This window comes from Aplidium turbinatum, chromosome 4 (assembly GCF_918807975.1).
Source record: "Aplidium turbinatum chromosome 4, kaAplTurb1.1, whole genome shotgun sequence".
Lineage (NCBI taxonomy): Eukaryota > Metazoa > Chordata > Ascidiacea > Aplousobranchia > Polyclinidae > Aplidium > Aplidium turbinatum.
In genome coordinates, this window is record NC_137475.1 from 27,831,477 (window position 1) to 27,844,975 (window position 13,499).

The window sequence follows — 13,499 nt, forward strand, 5'->3', positions numbered from 1 at the left end:
AAATACCTCCACAAGAGACTTCTCTTTCCGCATCGACATTTCATGGTATGACTCCAAAACACTAAAAAAATTACAAAAAATACTTTTCGGCCCTATACGAAGAACCAACGACAGACTATTATATGATTTTACCAAGTGAAAAAGGCTTTTGCTGTTAAGGGGAAACTAGTGGATTAACTATTTCTGTTTTGAGGGTGTGTTACGACAACCCTTAGTAATAAAAAGAGGTTTAGAGACAAAAGAATGTAAATTTAATCGCAAATTTTGCTGTCTGAAATAACTTAGTCGATTTTTGTCTATTTGTATTTTATATATTGCTTACAGAAAAGCTGGAGAGATTAGACGTCGATTGCAAAGTATTTCTGCATTTGAACCTGCTAAACCGGGTGCTGCTTCGATGTCACGCCGACTGTCAACTGTCCACTCTACCAATTATTCTAGCGTCGATTTATCTCGTGTTTCACTGCATGCAGAACCTCAACATTGTTTAGACCAAAGAAATATTCAAGGTTTTGTACTCAACTATGATAGGCTAATATAAAAATTGTAACGATAATAATTTACTAATCTGACTTTTTATCGTTTAAGCCAGAAGTTCATGGAAGTAGTTCTAGTAGAAATTGTTTTATGAATCCCTGGTTTAAGCCTTAAAGCTCTACCTTAGCATATTTCCTTCTCTGGTCTTGCATTTTGATCAGTTTCTAAGAAGTAGCCACTTATACAAAATAGAAACACAAAGAAATATGATAAAAACTGGTCATTACTCTCTTAATTATTCGAATAATAATATTGTGATACATTATTCCAGGGCTGGAATGAATTCGTGATGGTCAAAAATCTGTTGCTATAGACTAATCGTTATTTCCACATTTTGATGATATCTTGATCTTTCAGAAAGTAAAGCGTCGCTGGTTGATTTCATTATTCACGGCAACACCCACAAAACCGGGCGCTCGTCTACTCACCTTGAGGACGGAACAACTGTATTTGCCACAACTGCCAATTACAACGAGATGAAGGGAGTAGCTCCAGTTGGTGCTGGATACAAAGTAAGGAAACAAAGTATACAAAGTGGATACAAATTATTTTACCATAACACGTGACTGAGGTGTTGCGACCGTGCCATATTTTAAACTGATTGTCCTGCTTTGGTGTCATGCACGTTATAACGTCCGCGTTTTGTCGCTTCTACCTTTTTTTAGACCTCTGCTATGTTTGTCATATATTATTTTTTCGTTGTGATGGTCAGAAATAAAAACAAACTGAACTGAACTGACTAAGGAACTGTGTTCCGAAAGCTAGTGTAATTTGCTAGTACCATAGCGAACTCGCAGCATCAGGTTAAAAAAGGTCGTTAGTATTTTACATTGTGAAGAAAGTACAGAAGTTATGCGCCGACTTTGATTTGAAAGCTGTTTTTTACGTTTTAGTTAGCGCCGGACTATCATTTATTATTTCAATTTTTCTTGGTTTTCCTCTTGTTACAGGATCCTGATGCTACGACTTGGCGAGGACAACTCTTCAAATTAACGGTTATCAATCCGAAAGGAAACTTCTACAACATTTGGCTTGATTTTTTGTTTGTCGTCAGTGTGCTTGCAGGGCTCTATGCGACATTCATTGCATTTTTTACGACCACGCCCGGAGAGCGTAAGTTTTTAATCATGGGCATAGCCTACGAGGTTGGTGGGTGACTGCAGCTCCCCCCTGTTGTCAAAAATATTGCGAATTCGGGCAAGCTATAATTATTTGGGCAAAGGTTGCTAAATGAAAAGCCTTAAAACTACTTAGAAAATTGCATTTGATCGATTCTCACTCAAGTCGGAGACGTCTACCATTCTCATCAAAGTTGGAAGTTCGATGCCCGCTCTAGACACATGGATGTGCAGTGATTGTGCACCACTGATTAACGCTCGGTTGGAACTCGAGTATGACGTCTTCCATTTGTGCTCGATTGGGGCTTTTGTGACTACAAATCCCCACATTCTCTTAATTTTTATGAATCATTTGTTGTTGTTTTTTTCATCCTCTGGTGACCCCAAGGAGTCATCTAAGTGTCGAATTGATGAATCCATGCTTTCAGAAAAAGTCGAAACCTTTAACTGTAGCTAGTAAGATTATGTTTAACCTTTGTTTAATGAAATTTGTGCGTGTATTAAAACTTGTTGTTTCTAATTTGCCAGAAAAAGTTTATACTTTCACGGGAAATGATGACTTGTATGCGTCTCAGATCATAGTCATGGCTAAAGACACATGTAATACCACTCAAATTGATTTATACAACAATTGCCCTGCATGGCCGTTCAATGCAACGGTTAAATGCTTGAGAGATGCAGGTGGCTCTTTTGCTTGGAGGATTTCTGGAAATGATACTAGTGGATATGAGTAAGAATGTGCTTGTGACTTATCAAATAGCTTGCATGAGCACGTTTTCCTTAAATCAAAAGACGTTTACATTTGTATTTCTGTTACAAAATCAGAAGTTATCCGCTTGTCCAAAACATTTTTTTTTTAAATATATCACCGCACAAGAAGTTAAATAAAACGATCCCATCGGGCCTATTTAAATTTTAGATAAAAAGGGTCAATTGAAATTGTTTTTAGAATTTAAATACCGATTTTTTTTGTTTTTGTTACAATTTTTTATACATTGTAGAGTGCGTTTACCTGCAAGATACGACATCAGCTTAGCTGCTTACAGTACCACAACCGGTCAAAGTCGCTTTCATTACTGGTTTTCAATCTTCTTAATAGACGTTCCATTATATTTGAACATATTGGTTCATCTCCGGACTGGGGTTCTTACTGTAAACGGTATTTATATAATTTTAATGTTAGGTTTTTTAGTACAGAACAGACAAACTGTCTTAATTGTATATACTGTAGATTGAGTTTCGCATTTAGCAGCATGATTGTTACTTACTTCACAAGTGTAGATAAATCTGTCAGCCTAATGCTGCCTCTTCGCTGTGTTAACAGCAGTTTTTGTAAAGCTTTCGGAACATAGTCTTCTTGTCATGTGCAATGACGGGTGGTGCTGGAGTCAGAGTATCGTTCTTTTGAAAGGGAACTGTACATTGCACAACGCACATTAACTAAGAAACTGTGTTCCGAAAGCTTATGAAAAACCGCTGTTACCACAGCGAACCCCAGCATTAGATTAAAACAGATTGTTTTCTCCAGACAACAACATCCGTCATTTTTACATTGATTTAACGGTTGCAAACTTTGAATCAATGTAAAAATGACGGATTTCGTTGTTTGGGTCTGTACTTGTGAAATTCTTAACGAAGTCATGTTGACGTGCACTAAAGTCCATTTTCGTTCGAAATTTATCTTTTGAATATCAACGATCAGTTGAAAACAAATATTTTATACAATGTCTGCTTTCCGTCTGAAACTTTAAGTGCAGTCATATAAAAGCGTCTCATAGAAGATTATCACCTGAAATTTGCTCTTTTAAGGAGAACAATCATTAAAAAAAAGTAATTATATCTCTACGTTTTTGTTGATCAACTGAAAGTAGACTGGATCTGAAAGGCTTGGCATTCCAACTTAAAGTTGATGATAATTTCAGGTTTCTTGACCAGTTTTAAAGACATTGCTGCGAATTACAACAAGTGGAATAAACTCTGGCTGGACGTTTTTGCGGTTTTTCCTTTCGAAATTTTTGCTCCTTTTATCGGTTGTTCTCGGCTTGTTTCGTATCATGCCATCGCCTTTTTACGATTGAACCGAGTCTTCAATTTCTTTCGCCACGTGCCAAGTTCATTCACAAGATGGGAATACAGCTTGAATGTGAAGATCTTTAGAGTTCGGGCGATTAAGTTTATGGTCTACATTTACACCATCACTCACGTGTGTTCTTGCCTTTTCTACATCTGGTCTTGTGGTTATATCACACAAAGGTATTTGAATAATTTGAAATTTGTGTGTGTTCTGTTGACAGAATTCATGGAAAAGTTTTGTTTAGCTTTACTTTGTTTAGCTAGGGCAATCAAAAGTTAAACGTTTTCTTCCTTGTTCAAAGCTTATAAAACCGCTATAAACTAAATTCCAGGTGGATGCGACAAGAGGTTTTAAATTCATTATGTAAAATAGATCAAAATTTATCGTCAGGTCAAACTTGATTTTTTGTTAATAATCCGTATTATTAATATTGATTTTTTGTTAATAATTCGTATTATTAATATTGATTTTTGTTAATAATTTGTATTATTAATATTGATTTTTTGTCGTCGTCGTCGTGTGAGCGTCTGGGGCCGAGGGTCTATCCTTTTACCACCCCAGATTCACGATGTTCCCGGACTACACTGGAAGGCTACTAGACAGCAGCCAGTCTTTTGTTTCGTCATCCATGACACGCAGACCTTTCACTCCATTAGGTGGCTTGAAGATGGAGCAGTCATTGATGATGTGGTCTGCGGTCTCTTCCTCGGCACCACATTCACAGGAGGAGGAAGAGGCCATTCCCCATTGGTGCATGGTTGAGCGGAAAAGCCCGACGCCCGTACGGAGACGGTTGAGGCGCACCCATGCCTGTCTTGGTAGTGTTAGACCGATGGGGCGTGTGTCGGCGTCGGGGATGAACGAATAGAGTCTGGTGGCGTTTGACTTCCATTCAGAACTCCATTTAAGGTCCGCCCAAGCAGCCGCAGAGATGTCTTGTACATCAGCTTCGTTAATAAGAAGTTGAGCGGCTGGCACGAATGGTGTCTTGATTTCAGTCGACGGGGGTGCTCGTTTGGGAGAGCAGAGATCTTGTGGTGGAAAAGGTGGTTAGGCTCCAGTGCCCGTCGACAGAGTGGCTTCTTTGCGACGAAGCTCAGCGGGTTGGATGCCAGCGAGAATGGGGAGATTGTCCAATGGTGTGAGACGCAGGCATCCGGTCACTGTGCGCAGGGCGCTGTTTATGGCAGTGTCGATGTTATGGCAGTGAGCACTGCGGCACCAAACAGGTGCACAGTACTCTGCTGAAGAGTAGACAAGGGCTAAGGCTGCTATACGCAAAGTGTCAGCCCTCGCCCCCCAGCTAGAGCCTGCCAGGCGCTTGAGTAGCGCAGCGCGGGATGTGAGTTTCTTGCGCAGTGACACCAAATGGTGGCGGTATGTGAGCGATCTGTCCAGTGTCACCCCAAGATATCTTGGTTCGAGGCAGAAGGACAGAGATTTTCCGTTGTTCTGGACGTGTAGCTCACGATCAGCTTCCCGATTGTGGAGGTGGAAAGCTGCTGCCACAGTTTTGGTTTCGCTGAGTTTCAGTCGCCAGTTCTGGAGATATGCTGAGAGAGTTTTCATGTCCTGGCTTAAGGTGTCTTCTAGATTTTCCCACGACTTTGTCGAGTGGAGAATTGCCAGGTCGTCCGCATAAGCATATTTGGCGGAGACCGTAGTTGGCAGGTGGTGGGTGTAGATGTTGAAAAGAAGTGTAGCCAGGACCGATCCCTGTGGGACGCCGTTTTTCAGGCGTTTCAGTCTGCTTCGCCGTGAGCTACCAGTGGTGAGGGTGAAGCTTCGATTCCTGACAAGTTCCATAATCATATGAACCATATGTCGGTCAGGAAGCAGGCGAAGCAGCTTGCAAGTAAGGCCGCGATGCCATGCAGTGGCGCCGGCAGGGGGGAGGGGCAGGCGGGGCAGCTGCCCCCCCAATGTTTTGGGCATCATCTTTCTAAAAAAAAAAAATTATTAATGCATATTAATATTATTTTTTTAATATTTGGATCCCAACCTCAAGTAAGTCAACTCAAGTTGCAAGGGCCAATGCCCTTGCATTGGCCCTTGCAGCTTGCACATACAGCCAATGCCCTTCACGCTGTGAAACAGTTAGGATTAACGAGACATGGGCCCAATTAATTACTTTCATCCAGCTGGTGGGAAAATGTTTCACAATAGAATATGAAATATTTCAGAGGATGTGCTGAGAAATGCCTTATATCTTTCAATTTATAACCTTTATTCGCTCAAAATTTCAGCTCAATAGAGGTGAATAAAAGTCAGGAAAAGTCAAGAAATCTCGTAGTCGCAGCCTCAGTGGTTTTATAGAGATACAACTGTTGATACAAAAAAGTTGAATTGACAGCCGACCCCCAACCTTTAAAGGGTTTGCATTGAGTCAACAGATCTATGCCTTAAGGTTTACGTCAGCTCCGGAGATCAGTAAAATATAAGGTTGTCATCTTCAGTCCAACAAGACCATTGATTGATTGGTTTAGTGACGATTTGTAGTCCCATTGCTTTCATTTTGAGTGATCATACTGATTTTCAATTTATTCCTACAAGACGTTACGTAATGAAAAAATATATAACTAAGGTTGGAAGACATTACGTCATGTCTTTTCAATTCAAAATGAAGTTTAAAATTTATTCTTTTGTTCATAGTCGTAATCCTCCTTCAAAGTGGTACTACAAAGAACAATTTTCGATAAGGGGGGCATCAAGAATATGTCGACATGACTTTTAAGGTTTACGTCAGCTCCGGAGATCAGTAAAATATAAGGTTCTCATTATCGTGATTGTAAGCCGCAGAAAATTTTTTCTCTAAAAAACAGATTTCCGGGAAGCTAAACATTTTTTCCAGCCCTGGTAGAAAACAAGAGAAATTAAATAATATACCACTGTCTTGCATGTCTTGCACCAGTGGCGTAGTCAAGGGAGGGGGGTTCGGGGGTTTCAACCTTTCAAATTGAATTTACGGATGTTAATACATTGTTTACAAGAAAAGTTTTAGCCTATGATGTAATTTCTCGTCAAACTGTGCAAGGATGCAAGCCATCTGCAACTGCTGAGATCGCTTGTTCGATCTAGATTAACATCTAAACAGCTATTCGTTATACAAAACTTGAATATATCAGAAATAGCCTAAAGTAACTTGACACTCATCAAGATGTATGACCTCCATGACGTTACATTTTCTAAACTTTGGGTTGACTTCAGAGCATAAAAGTTAGTGACTTACCGGAATAAGATCGTTTTTTGAATCAACCAAGGAGAAAATTGATAAATAATAAAACTGTAATAATCTCGCAAAAAAAAGCAATCAACCTATGTCTCTAAAACAAAGTTTGCCTAATTTTAAACGAAACTGCATTAAAAGAGCGAGTTTTGCCAATACCAAACATTCAAATATCTCAGTCTGGAATTAGCAACAAGAAAACATAGAGACTTAGCTTTATTTTCGAAAAATGCCGAAGAAAACATGATCTTATCCTTTTGCTATGCCACCGGACAGCACCATTTTACAGAAATATTCATACCCACAATTTTGTTGAAAATGCTCTCAGAATGCACCAAGCTGAAAGTAATTTTTCAAAATTTTCTGGGGGAGGCCCCCCAGACCCCCCGCCGCTAAGTGTCGCCTTCGGCAAACACGCCATCGGGCTGCGCCCGCCGGCTGTCAACACCCCCCCTTTCAAAATTTTTGACTATGCTACTGTCTTGCACTGTCAATATTTTACCCCCCTCAATGTTGAAGGTCTGGCTACGCCACTGGCCATACGGTGTCATAGGCAGCTGTAAGATCTAAAAAGACAGCGCCGGCCTTCTTTTTTGCCTCAAAGCAGTCCTCGATGTCTTGGGTCAAGAGTGTGACCTGATCTACGGTGGATTTTTCGCGCCGAAACCCAGCTTGCTCTTTTGGAAGGAGCGGGTCAATGATTGGGTTCACGCGTGCATAGATCAGTCTTTCGAGGATCTTGAAAGGAACACAGAGGAGGGATATCGGACGATAACTTCTTGGGTCCTCTGGTGGCTTGTGAGACTTAGGGATCGCAACTACTAAAGCTCTTCTCCAGATTTTGGGATTGTGAGGTGGTGCAGGCAGGAAGAGAGGAATCTACGTAACCAGGACTTTAGGGCATGGCCAGCATGGACCACAAGCTCAGGGCAGATCTTATCCGGCCCTGAAGACTTGTGTGGTTTTACTAGGTGGAGGGCGGTGGCGAATTCCTCTGGGGTGAAGTCTCCACAGATTGCTTCCTCGATTTTTTGTTAATAATTCGTATTATTAATATTGATTTTTTGTTAATAATCCGTATTATTAATATTGATTTTGTTAATAATTCGTATTATTAATATTGATTTTTTGTTAATAATTCGTATTATTAATATTGATTTTTTGTTAATAATTCATATTATTAATATTGATTTTTTGTTAATAATTTGTATTATTAATATTGATTTTTTGTTAATAATCCGTATTATTAATATTGATTTTTTGTTAATAATCCGTATTATTAATATTGATTTTTTGTTAATAATTCGTATTATTAATATTGATTTTTTGTTAATAATCCGTATTATGAATATTGATTTTTTGTTAATAACTTGTATTATTAATATTGATTTTTTGTTAATAATCCGTATTATTAATATTGATTTTTTGTTAATAATTTGTATTATTAATATTGATATTTTGTTAATAATTTGTCTTATTAATATTGATTTTTTGTTAATAATTCGTATTATTAATATTGATTTTTTGTTAATAATTCATATTATTAATATTGATTTTTTGTTAATAATTTGTATTATTAATATTGATTTTTTGTTAATAATTCGTACTATTAATATCGATTTTTTGTTAATAATCCGTATTATTAATATTGATTTTTTGTTAATAATTCGTATTATTAATATTGATTTTTTGTTAATAATCCGTATTATGAATATTGATTTTTTGTTAATAACTTGTATTATTAATATTGATTTTTTGTTAATAATCCGTATTATTAATATTGATTTTTTGTTAATAATTTGTATTATTAATATTGATATTTTGTTAATAATTTGTCTTATTAATATTGATTTTTTGTTAATAATTCGTATTATTAATATTGATTTTTTGTTAATAATTCGTATTATTAATATTGATTTTTTGTTAATAATCCGTATTATTAATATTGATTTTTTGTTAATAATTCGTATTATTAATATTGATTTTTTGTTAATAATTTGTATTATTAATATTGATTTTTGTTAATAATTCGTATTATTAATATTGATTTTTTGTTAATAATCCGTATTATTAATATTGATTTTTTGTTAATAATTCGTATTATTAATATTGATTTTTTGTTAATATTCCATTTGTTGCTATTCCTGAGGTAACAATCATGTTTTTCCCATTGGGTTACTAGACAATTGAATCGTAGGTTAGGCGTGGAAAGCGGGTCTACTTCATAGACGACGATATTTCACATTTGCGCAGCCTGCTCAGAAACCCCCAAGCAACCTCTGGAAGCTTCTCCATTAAAAAAATTGGCATAAGACAATAACTTCAAAAGCGATGACGTGAACCAGTGCTTGATGTTGAAGTACAATACAACACTGCAAATTTTTCAGTAATTTTAAGGACATTTAAAAACACTGCAATCTTATCTTTTGCGGTTTTTCCAGTGACTTTTGTTACCTCTGGTGTCGTTGATTCTCCCACATTTTTTTAAAATTTCATCAGAAAAAGAAGACTCCTCACCTAAAGGTTTGGTTTATTATATACCGCGCACTTCGCATTTCAGTTGCAAACACAAGAATTGCACAATTCAAAAACAATACATAAAACTAAAAACATATTAAATTAGAACGTTTTCGGTAAGACTTTGTGCCGTCGTCAGGAAATAACTTAATTCATATAAACAAAACGAAAGAACAAACATTTGTAAAATGATAATAAATGACTGAAATTAATTACATTTTGTACTGAGCAGTGCTGGAGGCGCCCGACCAGATCTCAATCGTGGATTTGGTTTTTGAACCAAAAATCAAAACAGTTGTTTTTCGTTTACATTATCCAGAGAATTAGAAACTATAACCTACAAGTGCCGGTTTGGGACATGGGGATGGGTGTTTGACATGTCTTATCTTACAAGTGATGCGGAAGATTATGTAAAAACAATGTACTGGGCTTCGACGACCATGACAAGTACTGGGTGAGTGCTATACTCTGGCTACATCTCCAATTTGGATGCAAGTGTTCTGTTTTTATGAAAAATAAAATATGGTATATGAAACATATGGTGTGGTGGCAAAATTAAAGATGGTTTCTCTTAACCTCGGTTCAGCCATGTCGGTGTTATGGAAAATCATGAAGTAAATCAGAATTAAAAAAAGTATCATGCATTTAACAAATTAAAAGTCCAATAAAAGCAGGTAAATTCTTCATACTATGCTATTAAAACTTTCGCCACAGTGAAGGTTGCTTTGTCAGTGATCTAATCTAATTCAGTGCATGTGTACTTGGTTGTAGAATCTATGTTAACTGTTATAAAATTTTATGTTGTGCCGCAATTTATTTGAATGGAAATGTCTTCTTTTGATCTTATTATCTTTTGTTTAGTCATTAGTTGGAATATAAATTTATCAAAACAAAATTTCCAATTTAACTCACAATACTGTACTAACAGCTATTTTCTCTCCTATTTCATAAAATTATACGTGTCAGCATTATTAAGCATACTTGTTTAATGAAATGTAGATATGGAGATATTTCAGCTAGTACAACTGAAGAAAGAGTAATTGCTTTGCTTACTATGATCGTTGGTACAGTCATGTATGGTTGGCTTGTTGCCATCATTGCTTCTACTGTTTCCAACAGTCAAGCTGCTGAAGTTGAGTTTGTACGCTCTATGCTAGATACAAAGAACTACCTTGCTGGTCATTTGGTGGGTGATTGTTGTAACCTTAAAAAATTTGTGCAGTAATAATGTAAGAAATATGATTGTTCTGATGTTACTAAAGAACAATGTGAAAATTTAAATAAGAACTATAAGTTTTACAGTATAATTGTTTTTGAAACATATATTGTGTTTTATTAAAATTAAATTTTATAACCTGCAAAACTTCAAACTGTAATATGTTGTTGTTTTTTGCAGGCTTATATCTTTATGGTCTTGTTCACGAATAAGGTCTCTCATGAAAATAAACAAGCATGTATACAAAAAATAGGTATTCCATCAATAGGTGATTATCTCGTTTCTGAGATAAATATTTAAAATTTCTAATTGTGCGGTAGATTATTCCCTGCATTGCAGGTTCCTGATGTCTTGATCGATCGTGTGATGGACGTGCGTGTAATTGAGTGGAAAAGATACGCCGGAACAGTAAAACCTGGACAAGACACAATTGGCAAAGAACTCTCCTATCTTCTACATAACGCTCTCTTTTACGAAAGTTTAAATAAATATGTGGCATGCTTTCCGCTTTTCCATGATGTTGATCCATCATTCGTGGCCATGCTGTGCAAACACATGCAGATTTATCATTACTCAGATGGAGATATGATTATTTATGAGGTAGTATTTTCTGATAATATTTATAAGTTAAAAAGAAACTAATGTAACTAAAACTGCAATGGCTGCTTGCGTATTTTTTAGTCAGCAGTTTACTGTAATAGCAACATAGCCTACTCTTTGTGAAACTTTACATAACACACAGCGTACATACTTTCCATGCTCATATTAGTTTGGCTTATTATACTCTACGATACTAGTGGAGCATCTTTGTTACAATGCATAAGCCATAATTCGATTGCCGTAATTGAATGTGTGGATCAGATAAAGTTTTACTGCATATATAGCTTGTATTCATCATCATCCAAAATCAATTTTTATCCTCACTAGCGGGGTGTCCGATTCTTTTCACCTCTTTGCTTCATCTCATTCTGTCCATCGCATCTTCTTCGTTCGGTCCAGTCTTGCAGGCGTCATCCTATACCTAATAATTTCATGTTCTTGGACTTTCCATGTTCTTTAGTCCGTTTCCTCATTTCACCCACTTCCGAATTCAATTCATTTCTGAGAAACTTCCCTCGTTGACGTGTCCAATGTCCATACTATCTAACCCCATACCCTTGCAAGTTTGTCTATGGACTACATTACGTTTGTGTATCATTTCTAGGGAGACTTGTCTAAAACTTTATACATTATCAAGAAAGGACATTGCGCAGTCGTCTCTGAAGACCTGGAAACTAAATTGGATCATCTCACGGCTGGGGATTATTTTGGTGAATGTGAGGTAATTGATATTACACAATGATGTCTGTGCTTTTCAGGAAAATTAGGTTTCACCAATGCTTGCTGAAGGTGCTATTACTATAGCGAAATCGATTCTTAATAAATTGCACTAAGAGGTTAGATTGTTGTGCAAATGCCAGCATTTGATGAATGCAAAATAGCAGTACCAATTAGAAGTATATTTTGTTTTAGTTTAACCCTTTACCAGGGATATCTAGAGAAGGGGATATGAAGGCTCGCAGCGATTGCCTTATTCTCATGACACTACCAGGGCGGTAGTTTGTAGTGCTTTAAACATGTGGTTCTTTTTTAAATGGCAGAAAGTTTTGTAGTGCAGCTGGTACAATGAGCTACACAAGACAGTTAGCAAATGTTACGTAGAGCATATTTAAAGAATACTTATCTACAAAGACAGTTGAAAAGTTACCAGGAAGCTGTTTTTTTAACAAAGCCTTTGCAGTAGGCTAGATATAAAGCAACTATACGGGAAGTTGAATTAACAAGCAACCATGAGCATGCTGTGATTATCCAGGCCTGATGCTAATAGCGCAATGCAAGTTATCGGCAGCAGTGGCCGAGTGGTTAGCGCGTTGGGCTCGCAGTCGATAGCCTGCATGTTCGACTCCAGCCACCCGCACTTGCTGTTGTTTCTCTGGGCAAGAAACTTTACGATAATTGCCTCTACCCAGTGATCGATTTCGAGTAATGGGTAGTACCAAATTTAAGTCATAAGTAGAGTAGTCAACCGGAAACAGACATTGCTGTCGGCTGCAGCGTGGGTCAGATGCACGTCGGAAGACGTACACCGATGCATAGCGCTCAAGTCCGCTTTTCCGCAATGCAGGATAAAGATAACAAAAACAAACATAACAAGATTTATTAAACTACTATCGGTGCCAATTGTTATTTTACGATAAACAAAGAATATTTGCAATAAACAAAAGCCCTTCTATTGTCAGACGTGATAAAACCCTTCGTATCCCCTTCTTTAGATATCCCTGCCCTTTACTCTTTTAGTCCTTACCGCAACTGAATTGTTCATGGGGTGCTGTTACTACTCCTTTTTAAATGAAATTTGTACAGATGTGTAGGAAAAACATATGTATACACAACAAATTAAATAGGTCATAACCATGGCGACCTATATACACAGGCCATGCAAACTTTAGAGCAGGGTTACTCAACTAATCTTAACAAAGGTCCAGTTTGACAAGTTGAATATTTTTAGCGGTCCGGTGAATAAATTTTTTCACACGCAACCACTAAAATTAAACTATCTAGACTGTATCAAATCGCTTTTTTAGGTAAAATATAACTCGAATTGGATTTCTGAGAAAGTGTTTTGGAGAGTCTGAGAGTCGAAGCCCCCCAGCAACTAGGATAATAACAGTAAAAATTGCTTCCTCCTAGTAGAAATCTTTTTAATGAAGCCCTGAAACGTGGCAATGAGGTTATTCTTCCAAAAGCTCAAGGTCCACCATCAACACCCAG

At 37.0% G+C, this 13,499-nt stretch overlaps 1 protein-coding gene across 1 annotated transcript in view; it reads left to right on the forward strand.

The window, feature by feature from the left end:
* LOC145769477 (uncharacterized) overlaps positions 1–13,499 on the forward strand; it is a 52,314-nt gene that overhangs the window by 14,012 nt on the left and 24,803 nt on the right. Inside the window, exons 9-18 of the mRNA XM_082581124.1 lie at positions 325–509; positions 895–1,049; positions 1,488–1,650; positions 2,184–2,385; positions 2,657–2,814; positions 3,578–3,908; positions 9,792–9,926; positions 10,472–10,658; positions 11,028–11,288; positions 11,893–12,009. Coding sequence (XP_082437250.1) covers positions 325–509; positions 895–1,049; positions 1,488–1,650; positions 2,184–2,385; positions 2,657–2,814; positions 3,578–3,908; positions 9,792–9,926; positions 10,472–10,658; positions 11,028–11,288; positions 11,893–12,009 — 1,894 coding nt within the window. The remainder of the gene's footprint in view (positions 1–324; positions 510–894; positions 1,050–1,487; positions 1,651–2,183; positions 2,386–2,656; positions 2,815–3,577; positions 3,909–9,791; positions 9,927–10,471; positions 10,659–11,027; positions 11,289–11,892; positions 12,010–13,499) is intronic.